Here is an 18,689-nt window from a genome sequence, read left to right as displayed (position 1 = left end):
GACGCTCCCTTTCCCCCTCTCTTTCCCCCGCCCGCAGGAGGGACTTTTACAAGATCCTGGGGGTGTCCCGCGGCGCCTCCATCAAAGACATCAAGAAGGCCTACCGGAAACTGGCGCTGCAGCTCCATCCCGACAGGAACCCCGACGACCCCCGGGCGCAGGAGAAGTTCCAGGACCTGGGCGCTGCCTACGAGGTGAGGGCCGGGCGGAGGGGCTGGGGAAGGAGAGGGGTGAAGCTCTGCACCTTGTTGTGAGGAACTCGGGGAACCGCCAGACCTCCCAGCCCTTCCCAGGCTCCGAAGGGTGGACGGGTTCCCGGTGAAACGTGCTGGGAGCGTGAGGCTGAGGCTGACCAGCGAGTGGTCCCGTGAGGCCTCATCCTGTAGCCATCGAGGGAATGAGGAAGGATAGCTTCTGGTAAACGTCAAGGCCCTTCCGTAAGGCGCAAGTGCGGTCCGTTCTCTGGGTATCGCTATATCGAGTTTCAGACATTCTACTGAATAAAAAACAAAGGTAGATGCTCCATTAAAAACTTGGGGGAGAAAATGGTTATGAAGTCAAATCGGCAGAGGATGTAGTGGAAGGAATAGCTAAATATTAACTTTTATGAGCAGTGACCGAGTCTGCCTCCCCCTAACCAGGGTATTATTGAAGCATAGCAGTGTCCTTGTTTGACATAAAATGTGGAGTTCTAGTGCTAATGGACAAGACAAATGCAACATGCTCTTGCTGGCTGCTGGTGAAGATTAAACTGGGAAACCTCCCTTCAAAGTCTTCATTCACATGCTTCGTGCTGGAGAGAGATGCATCAGAATATTGAAATCCAGTATTGACATACATGGTTTCTAAAATAGGTTTGGAAAAAATAACATTTTGATGTGCTGCAAGGACTTTGTCTCCCTGTTTAAGCTTGCAAATCCTTCTGCTAAACTAGCCATGAGATACAGTGGGTTGACTCGATTGTTTTGGGCAAAAGGCAGCTAGAATTATGTTTCTCTTCTAATCTAACCCAGGATGCTTTTTGCCTTAAAGCAGTAGCCTCTGTTAATAGTATCCCTGCTCAGGGTTTGGCTAGCTGACTATCTATAGCAAAATCTTCCACAAAGTTGTGGGGAAAGTAGGTTAATGAAATTGCTTGGTGTCCTTTGCTTTAAAAGCCTAAAAAACTTCCACCCTGCAGCTGTGTGGTCTGAACACAGTTGTTTCAGGTAGGAAGGAGACTGATTCCATGTGAGGAAACTGAGACTCCTCTGCATATAGTAATTAGATTCAGGATGCTTTGCGGATGGAGTTTGCCTGGATTTTTTCTTAGCTTATCCACCATAGTTGCTTTGCTTTCAAGGCAACCTGATGTAACAAACAAGAACTCCCTTCACAGTACTTGAAATTGTGTTCTTGGAATAGCCTGCAGAAAGAAGAAAAATCAACAGAAAGACAAATATTCCTGTTCTTAATTCTGTTCTTACTGGTTGTGGCATTGTCAGTACTGTATGGGAAGAATTTTTTTCTGACATGAAAGCTTATTGCAGCTCTAGGAAATAAGTGTTTTAATTCAAAATATGAAATGACGAAGGGAGAACTGCACTCTTGCCTATTAGATGAAGCTAGAAAAGTCACTGTTGTATTTTTATCTTATTGCTAGCGTTATCACTGGGTGCAAATTCAGGTTGGTTTTCATAATTTAGCCAGCTTCTCAACTGGTTTAGTTGCTTCTCCACCTGTTTCCCCTCCTCTGTAGCCTTCTGAAGGCTAACTTGGCAATTTTAACCTTCCCAAATGTGAGCAACAGGGGAGGAAGGGGAAGGAATACTAAATGTGACTGAAAACTTCTGGATATCTGGGGGAGGAAGGAGCAAACACCAATACTTACAAATTAAATTTAAATTTTACAGTCTTGAAAGTAATGTGTGTTGGGATGTGTTATTTTGCCTCAGTACTTTTGTTGTCCTTAGGATTTAGGGCCAGCATTCAAACGGGTACAGAGTTACTTTATTTGGCAGGTACAACTTGGTAGGCAAACTTGCCATCACTGCTAATTGTTACAAAATCATAGCTGGAGGAATACACATTCTGTGTGCCTGAAGAGCAAACTGAGAAACAGGGGCGATATATGATTTAGTTAATTTATTTTTTTCCCAGTGTGTCCTGCTTTGTATGAACTGACTTGAATTACTTGTTCTGATTTTTTTTTTTTTTTTTTTTTAAATCCTTAAGGTAAACTCAATATTGTTTTCTGTATTGCTTGTGCTGTTTTAATAAACTAACCATACTTTTTTTTATGGGTTTAACTGACAAACATTTAATTTTCCTAGTCCAGTGCTGCAAGTGAGTTCTAGCCCTGTAAATAACTCAGCTTGGTTGTGGATGAATGTCTCTGTCTGCTTGCAACCCTTTGCCAGGTGCTGTCAGATGAGGAGAAGAGGAAGCAGTACGATGCGTATGGTGAGGAGGGGCTGAAGGATGGGCACCAGAGCTCCCATGGAGACATCTTCTCACAGTAAGGAGACTTTCCCACTTCAGGCTATTCCACAGTCAGTGTTCTAATTTTGTGATGCTCTTGCACGCGTTTGACATAGGCAAATTCTATGTTAAGGGTCTTTTACCCAATCTGGAGGTGCTGATCTGAAGTGACAGTTGAGAATTTGAAGAAATACCTTTACAGTGAATATCCTGTTGCAGTTTTCAGTTGTCTGTCTTGCATGAATCCTTGCTTCAGGAGCACTAACAACCAGTGGAGTCTTTTCACATGGGCAGCTCTTGCTCATTTGGCAAGCTGTGAGTGACTCATAATGTGCTACCGTACATTAAATGTGTAAGAACTTTCTTGTGTTATCTGGTACACGATTGATGTTTAACCTGTTGTCACAGAACATGCGTGTGCTTTGGGAGTCACTTTTTCTTTTGCAAAATAATGCTGTGGTGGCTTACACTACATTTCAGAGCAACCATAGGCTTTGAATTGTTAAAATTTGAAGGCACTTGCATGTTGCTTAGACAGATTCTGATCTTCTGTTTAAGGCACCTTTGGTTCTGCTAGGCACAAACTTACTAAAGCAGTTCCTGAAGTTGCTCATCTCACATGGTCCTTTTGGATGAGAACTCACACTATCTGTTTTGAGTAAAAATAGGCAGAGTTGGTAGGAAATATTTTTTTTTCATCCCCATTGTCCTCAAACTACTGGAAACCAACCTGCTAGCATTGGCTTTGCAGTGCCAGAGATGAAGTGCTACTCAGAGTTTGCACCTTGTGCTTGTGGTAGCTGAGCAGCAGTGCAGTACAGAGAGGACTTCCCTTAGGCAGTGGGCAGATTTTGACGTGTTGGCATTCAACTCTGGCTCCAAAACTTTTCTTTAGTACAGAAAACTCTTCTAAAGTGACTGCTTTGTTTGAAGGCCTTAGCTTGTGCCCTGGAGGAACAAAAAGAGGTATTTAGATTTACTATGGTGTTTTCGTACTGTGAGGACTGTATTCTCTGAGGGGCCAGAATTATTTACCAAGCGGCACGTTACTGCTCCCTTCATCAAAGCCTCATCTGATCAGAACTCCTTCCTGAACTAACTGATGTGCTTTACTCCAGCTTCTTTGGGGACTTTGGATTCATGTTTGGAGGTAACCCTCGCCAACAAGACAGGAACATTCCCCGAGGAAGCGACATCATTGTGGACCTGGAAGTTACACTGGAGGAGGTGTATTCAGGAAACTTTGTAGAAGTGAGTTTGACTGCTTGTCTGTCGGTCTCTTCAGTGTGTTCTCAGGTTTGAGGTGCCTGGCCAGGCCACTGCTCAGAGTGACATCTCCCAAAGAACTGAGACGTTCACTTTCTCAATATCTGGCTGTGGTGGTTTGTCCCTGGCCAGAGGCCAGGAGCTCACCAAAGCAGCTCTATCACTCCCCTTTTAGATGGACAGGGGAGAGAGAAGGTGTAAAAAGACGCCCGTGGGTTAAGATAAAAAAGCAGTTTAATAAAGCTATGGCAAATGCTGCACGCGGAAGCAAAGCAAAACAAAGATTTCCCATCAGCGGGCGATGTCCGGCCGCTTTTGCAGGAAGCAGAGCTCCAGGAAGCGTAGCGGTTGCTCCGGAGGACAAACACAAAACAGCAAATGCCCCCCCCTTCCCTCCTCCTTCTCCCTTTTATGTCTGAGCTGACGACGTCATATGGTATGAAATACCCCTTTGGTCAGTTTGGGTCAGCTGGTCCGGCTGTATCCCCTCCCAAGATGTTGCCCACTCCCAATCTACTGTTGGGGGAACGTTGGGAAAAAAAAACAAAACCACAGCCTTGGTGCTGTGTGAGCACTGCTCAGCAGTAGCCAAAACACTGGGGTGCTATCAACACCCTTCTAGCTACCACTCCAAGGAGAAAAACAAAACCAACCAGCACTGAGAGAGCTGCTGTGGGAAGATTGACTCCACCTCAGCCTGACCCAAGACACTGACAGTGACAGTAGAGTATGTTGCGATCCTCTTTGCTAGTAGTTGACTGAAGAAGCAATATATTTATTCATCTTTGCCACCTGGCAATTTCCCTGTAAAGGGGTGCTTCATGTGACGATAGCTTATTATTGGCTATCAGTGGCTAGCTGTAGCTTTTTATAGCAGTAGCCTGGTTGGAGAGGGTGTAGGTGGTCTCCCTCTAGAATTTAGTGATATATGAGGGATCATTCATAAGTCTCACAGTCATTTTGCAATTCTTGTGAAACCATGATGGGGATTTCTCATGGTCTCTTTATATGGTCAAATACGTCACTACAAGTTTCTGTATATTACATACTTGGCAAATATATGGTGGCCTTTTGATCTTTATTTTTTTAAGCAAACTGCATTTCTCGTGCTGACAGTTCCTGCTTTTCTGGATGTTAGAATTTGTGTTGATTGAGTTTGTGTTGCAACTTTGTGGGTAAATGGGGAACTCCACATCATTTTGTCCACTGTGTGGGAGAAGAAATCTATCATAACCTGAGTTTCATCTTAGTGTTACCTTTCCTATTTTGAAAGGTGGACAGAAAAAAGAAAGGAGATGGTAATAGCAGTATCAGTGGTTTTCTAGTATTTAATGTTTGATCAGCAGGAGATACAAAATGAAAACTGTTGTCAGATTGTTTTACTGAGGCCATTTGGAGCTACTGTGGAGGCAGGACACAAAAATGAATTATGTTCTGGCTGTTTGAGAAATCTGGAACCCAGGAGCTCTGGCCTGTGTGCTGTTATCAGCCTCTTCCTCTTCCATGCAGGTTGTCAGAAACAAGCCAGTGGCAAGACAAGCACCTGGCAAACGGAAATGCAATTGCCGGCAAGAAATGAGGACCACCCAGCTGGGTCCTGGACGTTTCCAGATGACACAAGAAGTTGTTTGTGATGAATGTCCAAATGTCAAGTGAGTTTTAATGTTCTTTACTGCTATAGGGATGTTTATTCAAAACCTACCACTAGATGGAGGAAAGTGCCTGTACTACCAGTGAGACCTGGGGAATCTGGAAAAACTTAACAGAGGTTTCTTATTTCCAAGGAGACAATCTTTTTCCTTACAGTAGAGATGACCAGCTTTGTTAGGTGTAGAGCTCCCCAGTTTGCTCTTTCTGCCTTTTGTCCCTTGAGCAATCAGTTGTAGAACAGTGCAATTTCCACAGCTAAGTCTGAATAAACGAAGTCGGGGAAGCCTGCAGATTTTAACTGGGAGCAGTTGGACATGGGGTACTGTGATGTAGTCGTGCAGCCAGATGCTCACTGTGCATTTAGCAGTTTAGCTTTGCCTTCTCTAGTAGATGGCTATCAGCACACAAGATAAACAGCACTTCCCCTCCAGTTTTACATATGAGCAAGGACAAAGAATGTGTTAGCTTGCTGGGGGTGTTCTCAGTACCCCAGTAACATAAGTGGGTGGTCCCACTTAGTGCTTGCTTGCTCTTTTCTTTTGCAGGCTTGTAAATGAGGAGCGAACACTGGAAGTGGAGATCGAGCCAGGCGTGAGGGATGGCATGGAGTATCCCTTCATTGGGGAAGGTAAGTGTATGGGAACTGCCCTGCAGCTCAGTTTTGACTTGCTTCTTTCCCATGATACAAGGCTGGTCTTCATGGCAGTGAAAATGTCCGGGCCCTGCTTTGGGTAACCGGTCAGCACATGTGATTGTGCCATGTACTCCACGTGCTGCTGAAATACAAGAGCATAGCCTTTGCTAAGTCTGGATAGTGCTCTGAATTCCACTCCCTTTGCTAATACTGGGGGCACACATGGAAGAAAAAAATACACAAAAAAACCCAAACAAACAAACTGTAAAGCTGATATTTCAGATAACTTTTGAGTAAGAGCGTCTGTTCCAGGCTTGAGTAAGTGAGGGTATCCCCTCTGCCCAAGATAATGGAGTCCAACAAGTAAAGGACATCACTAGCATGCAGGCAAGTCTTTCAGAACAGCAGAGAGGTATGAGCTCATTGGGGCAATACCCAAAGTCCTGGGCTCTTTAGTAATACATGTGTGCAAGTGGGGGTTTAGTTATGGAAAGATCAGCTAGTTCTTTTTTTCTTTGACATGTGAGCTCTGTTGTGTTTGATATGCTGCTTGTTTCTTCAGGTATTATTGAGTAACTCCTTTTAAACAGTGTTTTGGTTTTTGTTTTTTTTTTCTTTTTCACAGGTGAGCCCCACGTGGATGGGGAGCCAGGTGATCTGCGCTTCCGGATAAAAGTTCTTAAGTGAGTAACTGGCCTAGTTAGACCGCTCTTTCTGGGTTACTATAAAGCAAGCTTGCAAGTAAATTTCTGACTTGTGTTTCCTGCTTGGCTAGCATGTAGCTTGCCATTTGGAGCTGGTGCACCCAGGGATCTGGTACTCAGGGCTGTGCAGGGTTTTCAACCCTGACAATGCTAGGGTGACTGGATTCACCACTATTCAGATGCTGTGATAATTCTGCTTATATTTTGCTTGGCTTGAATTCTGTCATGCATTAGTAGCTCCTGTGTGAGTCACATGAAATATCTCCTTTTTCCATAAACATACTGTCTCCCTATTGTAATGAAATGCACTATTAAGAAAATTGTTGCATGAATCACAAGTTCTTGACACACCTCACCACTTACTGCACTAGAAATAGAAAGGTTATTAATACAGCAAAATGAAGCTAAACATTCATTCTTTACTTCCTCTCTGGTTTGTGAATTCTCCAAACTCAAAAATAGAGGGCAGGAAGCTGAAAGGACCTGTTTCTCCCATGGAGAGTGAGAAAGATTGCCATGTGTCTTATTTCTGCAGGCACCCAGTGTTTGAAAGAAGAGGAGATGACTTGTATACAAATGTGACAATCTCGCTGGTCGAGGCACTTACGGGCTTTGAAATGGATATCACCCACTTGGATGGACACAAGGTAAGGCAACAGTTTGCTTTCTTGCTGTGCGTAAATGAAATTTGATAGTGGTCCTCCCGTGCTGAGGGTTAACTTGCTTGGGGTCTGTGCAGCTGCAGGCTGAGTACGCTATCCCCTCTGCTAGAGCCTTGCAGACCAATTCCTGTGAAGCCAAAAGAGGGGAGATATGAGGGGTGCTCAGTGTGGGTCTTGGTTCCAGGCCGTCACAGCAGTTGCTGCACGTGGTGTCTTGGGCAGTGTTAGTTCTGGCAATAACACTGCCTGGACTGCTTGAATATCACTGACTTTGGCAAGGAGTCAATATCAATTGAAGCTTTTCAGTGGGTTAGAAAGAGTGTTGGAGTATTTGGGTATGCTCAACAGAGCACTAGTAATATTCTGAAATTTCTTTTGTCTCTAGGTTCACATTGCTCGGGATAAAATTACAAAACCTGGGGCCAAGCTGTGGAAGAAAGGAGAAGGTCTTCCAAACTTTGATAATAATAACATCAAAGGCTCACTAATCATAACATTTGATGTGGAGTTCCCCAAAGAGCAACTGACAAATGAGCAGCGGGAAGGTGCGTGTTTAAAGCTCTGTCGTGGCAGCAGGCTTCACAGACCGCTCGCCAAAGCTGAAAAAGTTGGCACAACTGAAGCAGTGGCCTGTAATGGTCAGGGAGGGCTCTCCTTTCCCTGTGCCCCTTGTACAACATGACACAGTTGGCCAGTGCCCTGTGATCAACTTCCATTTCCTTTTGAAACAAGTGAGCTTGGCTGCTGCAGTTGTAGGGGACCGGATTAGGCTGGGATGTGCCACTGCAGGGATGTAGGACTTGGCAAGTTTGCAGGTGTGTTTTTTTGTAGCCGGTCATCTCTCTGAACTGAAAGACTTATTTGAGAGTTTCTGATGAATCTGTGACTGCACCTTTACTTGGTCTGCTGGAATGGGATTGCAAGCAGCTTTCCAGCCTCTGCTTCTACTTTCTTGGAGGCAGGACTACTGAACATCCCTCTACTGTCAGTAGCAAAGCATGTCATGCAGTGTCAGGAGAAGGACTGTCTCTTCTACTTTAAGTGCATTTTGGCTGTATAGGGCATAAGGGTGCAGTGCAGACGTTTCGTAGGAGAGATCTGCTTCACAGCTTAAGTGTTCAGATGGAAACTTTGTGAACCATGTAGGACGGTAAACACTATACTCCTTCCTGTAAATTCCTCTTTGCTTCAGCAGCCTCTGCAGTAGGTTCTACTGCTCTGTACAAGGCAGCAGAGTAGACATCAAGGGCCGGATCTTCTGCTACAGGGCAAAGAAGTTCCTGGTATGTACCAGTGCAGCTCTTCAGAAAATCCCCATCGCAAGAATTTCCTGCTGGTCAGGGCAATCGTACTTCCTTCTTCTGAAGGTCGACTTAGTGGATTCTGGCAGCTGTCCTGGTGGAATGAGGCAAACGTGCAGCTTTTCTGGGCTCCCCAAGCTTGTAGAGGGAAGCCAAGCCCTGGGTGAGCTTTTCTTAGCCCTATGGCACTCCTGCTGCCTTGGTGACACTATGCTAGCTATGCAGTCGGTAGCTGCAGCTCTGGGGTTGACTGATGTTCTGTGGCTTTTTGGGCCGTGAGGTTTGTACTTTGAGTGAACCTGCTTTGTGTGTTGGTCCCTTTGCTTTCCTGCGTGTTGCGCGTGTGTTGCTCCCAGTGAGGGCTGCAGAGCATGGGGACCACATTGGTGTGAAGTCTCATTCCAGGCTCTGTTCCCCTTGTTTGAAGCTTTGTAAGGTGGCATTCACTTCCATTCACTTCACAGATGTGAGGGTTTTTATCCAGCTGTTGCTCTTGGCAGTTTGTGAAGAGACTGGGGAAAGAGCAGTGACAGAAGCCTCCGTGTTTGTCAAAATTGCTCACACGCCTTTATGGGTATCCCAGTAACAGAGGGGTGTTGGCTCTGGCATGAGTGTATTCAGGCACGGGGCCTTTGAGTATTGTTTTCCGTCCTAAAGCAATTCCACTTTTTCCAGGGGAAGGTGACTGGGTAGGCAGTCAGATGCATTTCTATGTGCTAGAATGGCTCCAAACATCCCGTGATTTAAGGAGTTTTATGAGGGAATAAGTCTGTTCATGTTGTGTGGCAGCAGTTCACTATAAATGTTCAAAGGAAAACTATAGGCTTAAGAATTCAAAACATTCCTTTGTTTCTTATTTTTGGAGGTGGTCCTAATTTCTTACCTCATAACCATACGTGCAGTCAGAAGATACTCTGACTCTGAGAACACCACTCCAGTCAGTGTAAGCTTTAGAGTCAGAGAAATAATTCACTTGCTTTCTTTCTATTGTGACATCAGGGAATTTATTGTCTCTTGATCAGAGGTGACTTTTTGATGTGTCTGTCATTCATCTCTACCAACACTTGTTTATTTGGAGCTTTGGATCTCATGCTTTAACTCTGGAGGACTTGGAGAGCAACAGTAGGGAGCAAAGTGCCCAGGTTGTATTATAACTTGTCACTTGGTAGTGGTGTCAGAAAAATCTTAAAGTTGGCTCTAGGAAAAAATGCCTGAGGTGCAGTAGCACCAAAAAGTCAGGACACCTGGCTGGAATTCCTCGCTGAATATGAGATATGTATTGAAATATCCTATGCACTAATGAGAGTATCCTTTGGACCAGCAGGCAGCTGCCTAGAGCTAGCTAGGAGGAAATGGGATATTTGAATGGTGCTAATCCCACTTTTTTCAGGGCTATGGGAGCACACCTTTCTCTGATTACATCCTTCCTTTTGAAGAAATGCACACACTCTTACCCGTCAGCCAGGAAGTGGCTTTGAGCCTCCTTTGGCTGTGGAGGGGAAGTGAACTTGCCATGCACTGCCCTGGAGAATGACCCATCCTTAGTGATCACCAGCCCCTGTGTAGTGGCTCACTTTGCCCTGCTGTTAAGGATGCTTCTGAATGTAGGAAAGAGTTCAGGATTCTCTGGCCAGCAGACAAGAAACATGAATAGTTCTTGCCTGGAAGAGAGATGTCTCTGTTCCAGTTACTACTTCCAGTTTTCCTATGTTGTAGCAGAACTACCATGACCCTTATGTATCAGATCACTGGTCTTAAAGAACAGTAGTATTTGTAGCCAGAATGATTCAAGGGTACACAAGCAGGACAAAGTTTGCAGGAAGACATAAAGTTTCAGATGGATTTGCTGAAGAAGGACTTGCATGCCTGAAAAGTCGAGGTGGTTTTTTTCTGTAAACTAGTTGATTTAATTACCATCTTCTCTCTCTGTGCCTACGTACCTCGCTTAAAGGTAACAACTACGGTGGTATTTTCTGACCTGTTGTACAAATGTATACCATATGACACCACAACTCCGGCTTCAGTGGAGCAGCAGAGCAAGCTGATCTTGAGGCATGGCACGACTTCTGTTGTGTTGAGGTGCAAGCCAGCTACTTGTGTGCTTTGTTGCAAGACCAATGCTCTTTGGGGGATGTCCAACAACAAAATTATAGCAGTTTAACTTTTTTTTAATCATTATTTGAAAACTACCCATGTTGTGGGGAACTTTCCTCTGTGTTTTGGGTCCTGACAGCCCCTCCTGAGGCTCAGCGGTTTCTGGTGCCGATCAGAGCAGAGATGCTACCATGCCCAGAGGGGCCCCGTGGCCAAGGCAGTCTGGCAGCGTGTGACCAGGCTTGCTTTAAAGAGGGAATCCCCTCTCATTATTCTGGAAAAAGTGTGACACATCCACTCTTGGCAGTCTCCTTCCTCTGTTCTGTGCAGACTTGCCCTTTAAGTAGCAGCGAAGAGCTGTCAGTCTCCCTGAACTTGCTGACCCCAGCAGATAAGCTGTTAGGGTTTTAAGGGCTGACTTATCCTGCTCTGATAAGAATTTGATACTGACAGGACCTCAGAGCAGTCAGGTCTTTGAAATGTTTTATGAATGGGCTTTCCAGGGTGGGGAAGATGGTGTCTGTGAAGTCATCTAGGCTACTTTGTGGAACAGTGGGTTTCAAAAAAACTTAAGATTTTCAGGCCTTCAGTAGGATACTTAAGCCCACAGATAAGAAGAGTTTACTTCTCTTACTTGTCTTTGGAGACTACTTCTAGTGGACAGTAGTGGGCCCAGGCACCGCACACCAGTCTGAAAAACCTCTCTTTTCTAATTACTCACATGGATTTCTATAGCTGACAGGTCCAGGACTCCAACGTAGCCCTCCTGCGCTTGCTGCTAGCACATTTATCTTAGGCTATAAGGGGAGCCTGGGAAGATGAGCTTGATGAATTAGACCTTGGAAATATTCTGAAAGCAATTTGTTGTTGCAGTTTTGCTTAAGATGACAAAACTCTTCAATAGCAAAGCAGCTCTTGGAGTCAGCTTTATTCCTTGCAGAGCTGTGAGGACCCTGAGGTAGTGCTCTGGGCTTTGAGTTTGTAGCAGAGGAGACTCTGGATTTACTGAGCTCATGTTGCCCCAAAAGCATATGAAAGCACTGGTACAGCATCACTGACCTTGGTCCTGTTGTTCCTTTTAGGAATCACAGAATGTCAGGGGCTGGAAGGGACCTCAAAAGATCTAGTCCAGCCCCCCTGCCAAAGCAGGATCACCTACAGTAGGTCACACCAAAATGTGTCCAGGCAGATTTTGAATGTCTCCAAAGAAGGAAACTCTGGGCAGCCTGTTCCAGTGCTCTGTCACCTTCACAGTGAAAAACTTTTTCCTAATGTTTTTGTAGAACCTCCTATGCTCCAGCTTTTACCCGTTGCCCCTTGTCCTGTCACTGGACATCCCTGGAAAGAGCCTGGCACCATCCTCCTGACACTCCCCTTTTACATATTTATAAATATTAATGAGCCTCCTTCAAGCCTAAGAGACCCAGCTCCTTCAGCCTTTCCTCATCAGGGAGATGTTCCACTCCTTTCATCATCCCTGTGGCTGCGCTGGACTCTCTCCAGCGGTTCCCTGTCTCTCTTGAGCTGAGGGGCCCAAAACCGGACACAATATTCCAGATGTGGCCTCACCAGGGCAGAGTAGAGGGGCAGGAGAACCTCTCTCGACCTACTGGCTACTCCCCTTCTAATACAGCCCAGGATGCCATTGGCCTTCTTGGCCACGAGGGCACATTGCTGGCTCATGGTCATCCTGCTGCCCACCAGGATCCCCAGGTCCCTTTCCCCCGTGCTGCTCTCCAACAAGTCAGTCCCCAGCCTGCAGGAGAAAACTTGTTGTACCTCTGGATTTGGGGGAATTTTTTAGGTTTTTTTTAATGATACTTTTAATAGTACCAGTGTTCACATTATTTGATTGTGAGGGCTCAGCCTTGAAAGGCTGGTGGGTCCTACAGCCGGATGTGAAAATTCAGAGTTCTCCGCCTGTTTGTGCTGTGCAGTAACCCTTCCCTTTCTCTTTCAGGTCTCAAACAGCTGTTGAAACAAGGATCGGTGCAGAAGGTGTACAATGGATTGCAGGGATATTGACATGTGGAAAAATTGGACTTAACTGAAAATGCAAAGTCAGATGTGTTTGCAGTCTTTTCTCCTGCTCACTGTAGAATGGAAAAGAGGGAGGGTGGGGCAACTGAGGTATTACATAATATTTTCTTTGTAAATGGTGGAAGTGCTCAGACGAGTTGGAGGGCATACTAGCTTTTTCAGGACATAACTGGTGCTGTCTATCATGTTCCACGTCCTGGAACAACAAAGAGACTCCTTGAGCAGGACAAGAAATTGGGGAAAGTAGTTTTCAACTCCACACAGATTGGAATTTCTGGTTTTTAAATATATTTTGATGTGACTTTCCTTGACCATCTCAACGTATTTTCATAGCTTCTCCTGCTTTTTGTCCTTTGTGTCAGTCTCTTCTGAGTTTGTGTTTTGTTTTTATTAATACCAGTCCTTCCTCCCCTTTCCCTCTGATTCTAGAGTGTGGTGTTGTTTCTGAGGCAGGAGTACAGGTGCTGTTGGGAGTGGATGGCAGGAGGCCCTTTACAGGCTATTGTCAGGTCCCACATGTGATTGCAAAAGCAGAGGAAAGAGTCTTTTAAGGCTCCTGTGGGCTCTCTTAACTACCAAGTAGTCCTCTTGCTCCAAAAGTTCGTTTCAAATTTGAAGTTGTAACAGCTTAGCAAAGACAGTGGTATTCTGGAAAATAATGGGAATGGCTCCTCATGGCCTTGGTTCTTCCTTGTCCCTAAATGTAACCAACGGCTTGTCTGGAAACGTTCACTTACCTCCTGCATTCTGTCCTCTGTGAGGATGGGTGAAGCACAGAAATAAAGATGTTTCAGTTGGAATGGCAAAAACTGCCTGGTTGTGTTTCAGCAGCACGTACCCTGGGACAGCTGCCAGTCCTTGGACTAACAAGGAATCGTTCCTTCAGTGACCTAAGCTGTGAGCTGCCGTAAAGAGTGAAACTACAGCTGCTGGCACTGGCAAAAGCTCTGTAGCTGCCTTATTTCGATCAAGGGCTTGGTATCCTGGTGCTGTTCTGGTCTCTGCCATGAAGACCCTGCTGCTTTAAGCATCCCTGTCAGAGCCTCTCATCTCCACATGTTCTTCAGGAGTGGTAGCTGAACAATTTCTCAGAGCTGCCCGGGTCAGACTTGTGCTTCACAGTGATATGGCTGTAGGCAGCAGGAGAAATGAGTTGGTTTGGGTAGGACAGTGTTCTGCTCCTTCCTTCTGGCCTCTTAGGGGCTGCAAAGTGGGATCTCTACAGCTGCTGCCTTATAGCTGATACCCTGCCTGGAAAGTGGATGGGATCTGTTTTTTCTACATGGAAAGGTTTGCTTGGGGAGCAGCAGCAGGAGCCTTGAGGTAGCTTTTTTATTTTCACAGAATTGCCTAGATTGGAGTCAGTGATCTTAGCGGTCCTTTCCAGTCATTAACCTAACACTGACAAGTCCTTGACTAAACCATATCCCTGAGCACTATGTCTGTATGACTCTTGAATACCTCCAGGAACAGGGCTTCCACCACTGCCCCGGGCAGCCCTTTCCAATGCCTGATAACCCGTTCAGTAAATAAATTCTTCCTAATGTCCAGTCTAAGCTTCCCTTGGTGTGACTTTGAGCCTATTTTGTCTTGTCCTTTCACTTGTTACTTGTTTGAACAGACCAATCCCCACCTCTTTACAACCTCCTTTACAGTAGTCATAGAGAGCAATAAGGTCTTCCCTCAGCCTTATTTTTTTTTGAGGCTAAACAACCTTTGTTGGTTGTTTTTCTTCATTGTGAGCATGAAGGAGCTCAGATCTGAGCTTGCAAAGGTGGAGACAAGCTCTGGCCCAGCCCTTGTGTGCTGCACTTGGTCTGGCAATGTCCCACCCAAGGCTTAAAATTCCAGCAGGAGCTGACGAAGCGGAAGCAGCAGCACCAGGAGTGTTTCCTGTTGGATCCATTGTACATTTGTCTTGGGCAAGCAACGGGAGGGAGGAGTTTGGGAACAGCTGAGAGAGGGAGGTGAGACAAACCTGGAGTGCCAAACCCTTGGTCTCAATGCTTGTCTTCCTTAAAACCTTTGAGCATAAGCCATTAATCCTAGCTGAGGGGGCTACCTTGGGTGTCTGCTCTTTTGATGACCAGCTCTTTCCAGGTGTCTGTAGGCAGCTCTGACTCTTCTTAGATTTCGAAGAAATCTGATTTCAAAGGATCTCTGCTTTGGATATCCCTGTGCGTGGTTGTTGTTCTCAACCCCTCGATGGTGCATCTGATAATTGCCTTTCTGCCTTCCTGTTCCGCTGGCACATGACTGTGCTGCCAATGCTTGCCTCTAGCAATAAAGCAAAAAAGCTGGGATTTTACACCAAAATCTCAACTTCTCCATGGGAGAAGGTGATGTAACTTTTCCTATCTGCACCCCTAGCAGCAGGCAGTGCATTTATTTCAGGCATGCATACTTGTTCCTGCTGCTGCTTTTCCTTTCCCTGCTAGTTCTTTTCCTTCCTGTGGTTTGGTGGGTTTGTTTGGTTTTTTTTCACTGTGGATCTGTACTCCTCTGAGACTCCAGAGCTACATATAACAGCAACAATAGCTGGAAAGCCTCAGCTTTTATAAGGGTAAGAAGAAAAACAGAAAAGAAGGCCCCAAATCATGCCAAGCATACCTGCTTCCTTCCACCTTCCTTTTCCCCCCCTGCTGTGGGATGTGCATAACTGGGGTTCTTCACCTTTCCCACCTTTCAGCAAAACTTCCAGGGTTTCCACGCTTTCTCTGCAGGCAGCAGTGTACACTGATGCTTGCCAGAATCTGCTACAAACATTTCCACTTGTTTTGGGTTTTGTCCACTCGGCTGAGGAAAGTCGTGCTGCTTCTAGGATCGCGAGTATTTGTCCGCCAAGAGCACCAGGGTGTCTGGCCAGAGGGATGTGGAAGCTGTTCAGTGTCTGTCACATCCTGCGTCCCCTATTTCAGTAACATTTAACTGGTGTCAGTCAGCCAGCGGCCATGGACTCCTTTGTCTCATATTAGTGCTTCTTAGAAGGCTTACCTGTCCACATCTTGGTTTGGGAACAAGCAAGCATCTAGAAGGTGCAGACCTCTAAGCTGGGAATCACGCAAGGCGCAACCTTAGTTTCCAGCCCTTTCTAAGCAATACTGTTGTTCCCAGATGGATTTAAATAAAAAAAAAAAAAAAAACCACACCTCATTTCCTGGTCCCCTTTTACCCTAATCCTTGCACAAGTCAAGGATTGTTGTGGGTTTCTATATAGGCATGTTTTTGAATTCTCCTAGGAAAACACTTGTCCTTGAAACATATTTCTAGAAATCCTTGCTGTTTTGCAAAGGGTGTGTTTGAACAAGCTCACGTTTCTTGCCTGGCTAAAACGATCCTGATTTATTTCGGAAGTGAATGGTTTTGGTCACCTCCAGAAGTTGTGTGTGTTCCTCCAGGGCCTCACCATAGGCTCACTTTAAGATATCATCATCTCTGTCAGGGCTATGCTACCGCCCTTCAGTTGGATTCCTCCTATCCCAGGAGAGGCAAAGGAGCAGGTGAGGTGGGGACTTCATAGCAGGTATACGATGGGGGTGAAAAAAAAGGGTTCAGATTTGCTTTTCCGGAAAGCATCGTGCCGTAGCAGCCTTGTCTGCTTCTCCTGTCCCTCCGCAGTCTGGACTTTCTGCATCTAAAGCCAGGTTGCCTATCCCAGACCAGATGTTGAAGTTTTAGGGCTGTGCACAGCAGCTTCAGCATTAGGTAGGTGAGTCCTGTGGAGCAGTCTAGCCCAAGAGGGTGGTTTGTTCCTGATGGCTTCAGCCAGACAGAAGGCCCCTGCTGTGTTATTTCTTGCCACAGCAAGGGATGCTGCTTGTGCAGAGCATCCCTTCCTCCCCAAGTCTGGGCAGGGGATGAAGTGTTCCCACACAGCAGTTTTGTCTCCATGGAAGCTTCTCTGCAAGCACAGTGCAGGCAGGCTTGTGGGGGGGAGGGGGTTCGATTTGGTTGGTTGATTTATTTTTCCCTGAAGAGATTGTTATTTTAAAGTACTTATCTATATCTAAACTGTTCTGTTTCTGAGAGACAGGCAGTTGAGATAGGAGGGGAGAAGTGACTGGTGCCAGGAGCATGTTGTTGTGAAGGCACAGATTTGTAATGTTCCTGATGTATCTGCTCAAATCACTGAAGACCGGGGTGGGGGCCTCTGGCAGGGAAGGGAAGGTGGAGCGATGATTCGTCTTCAATGGGATGTCTAGATAGCAGCCCCCATCTCTGCTCCTGTGCTATCAGGCTGATGAGGCATGTTGCAGGAGCAGTGGTGGAGCATCTTAGAAGGAGTGGCTTGCCAAAGTGGTCCCCAGAGAGGGGGCAGCCCAGTTAGGGCAGGGCAAGAGGTGAGGTGGGATTGGTGTATCCCACTGCCCAGAAACTTCCCTTCATGCCAGCTGCCATCTAGCCCTGTTTGGTGTTGACTGTGGCCAGCTGCCAGCTTTCTCCTCCTATTTCCTCTGGTTTGGTCACTGACCTAGGAGGTGAGAGGAAAGGGAAGAGGGTAGTGATGGGTCCTGAGCCCCTGCACGCCCTATGAGGAGGGACTTGCCAGCGCAGCCCTTTCCTCTGACATTAAATATTTCCAGGGCCCTGCCCACTCCTGGGTGGGAGCAGGAGGCTGCTAGAAAGCAGATACCCAACAGCCTCCACCCCCAAAACAATGTTGCCCAAAAAAACCATCCCTTGTTCAGGGAAGGCTGGCTGGAGGCTGTGCGTGTTGTAATTCCCCTCATTCCAGTGCAGCCCCTAGGTTAAAAAGGGATTTAAAAAGGATGTCCTGAAGCTGGTAATGCCAGAAATTAAAATAACTGGGGCTGTGAAAATGTAACCGTTGGGGGAATTCCAAACAAGGGAGCTTGTTTCACCTAGAAGAGCAATGATGACTCCAGTGCAGGCACCAAGTGCGTAAAGGGTGTTCACAAGAATAATCCCGTCTTCCTTCCAGACTTAAAGTTGATGCTACTCATTTTCCTGATAAGCACTAATATCACCAGCCCCATTCCTTTTTTCCGGCTATGCCTTCCCCATCCCCACCCAAGCAGGCACAGGAGACGATCGTTGTGGTTTTGGGCAGCTCCTGGAGCTGTCCACACTTTATCCCTGGGGACGGGCAGGGCACGTTGGCTGCCGGCCGGGGCACGTTGGCTGCCGGCCGGGGCACGGAGCCAACGATGCTGTGCGAGCAGCCAGAGGCTCCCGAAGGACACGGCTGAGGACACCAACCTTGCAGCAGGAGCTGGTGCCTGAAGGGTGGCTGGAGAACTGCGTGCCCCTGCTAGGCAGGAGGGGAACCTGCCCACACCATTTGAAGCACCCATGGGACGTGGGCAAAGGGGCAAGTCTGCTCCTGGCACATCGGTAGTGTCTTATTCACTGGAACGAGGTTCAAGGCTGTGAGTCTTATCTCGACCCTTATCCAAGTCAGTGTTAGCAGAGCTGAGTGATGGAAAGCATGTGGCCTGGAGAAGGCAAAGCCTCACATGGTGGTTGGTGTAGAAGGCTGGGATGGCTTGCTTTGGGCAAGGTGCTGTGGCAGAGGGTGTTGGTTGAAGACCCCAAAGGTCTGTATGTGGGTTTGGTTTTGTTCACTCTCTAGCAGAAAGCAAAAAAAAACAAACAAAAGAGTAAATTAAAAACAGCTCTCGGTTGAGAGGGTACGTGGTTAAGTGTTGGCACATTTCCCAAGCTGTGATCAAGGGCAGAAGAATAACCAAATCTGGGAGAGGATCAGCCGTGGACGTGGCCACCAGCTGCTGGACAGATGATGCACCAGGCAAGGCATTGGTGGCCCTGCGATGAGATGGCTTGGGGATGAGGAAGAGAAGTTTTCGGGCTGCAGTGTGCTGGCGGTGGATGCTATTGCCACAGCCCCTCCACGTTT

General features: G+C 46.5%; 1 protein-coding gene across 1 annotated transcript; it reads left to right on the top strand.

Annotated features, from left to right (window-relative positions):
* Window positions 1–26: 26 nt before the first annotated feature.
* On the top strand, window positions 27–13,131 carry DNAJB11 (DnaJ (Hsp40) homolog, subfamily B, member 11; the record flags this gene model as incomplete). The annotated part of the gene is made up of 9 exons (XM_009872355.1): window positions 27–194; window positions 2,400–2,497; window positions 3,579–3,711; window positions 5,236–5,378; window positions 5,922–6,004; window positions 6,636–6,693; window positions 7,250–7,361; window positions 7,762–7,921; window positions 12,732–13,131. Coding segments are annotated over 9 exons (1,020 nt in total), but the record flags the coding sequence as incomplete, so codon positions are not given.
* Window positions 13,132–18,689: the final 5,558 nt, after the last annotated feature.

This window comes from Apaloderma vittatum, unplaced genomic scaffold, assembly GCF_000703405.1.
Source record: "Apaloderma vittatum isolate BGI_N311 unplaced genomic scaffold, ASM70340v1 scaffold38996, whole genome shotgun sequence".
NCBI classification, from domain to species: Eukaryota; Metazoa; Chordata; class Aves; order Trogoniformes; family Trogonidae; genus Apaloderma; species Apaloderma vittatum.
Note: the sequence above shows the minus strand (reverse complement) of the source record. Positions and strands in the feature narration are given on the sequence as shown.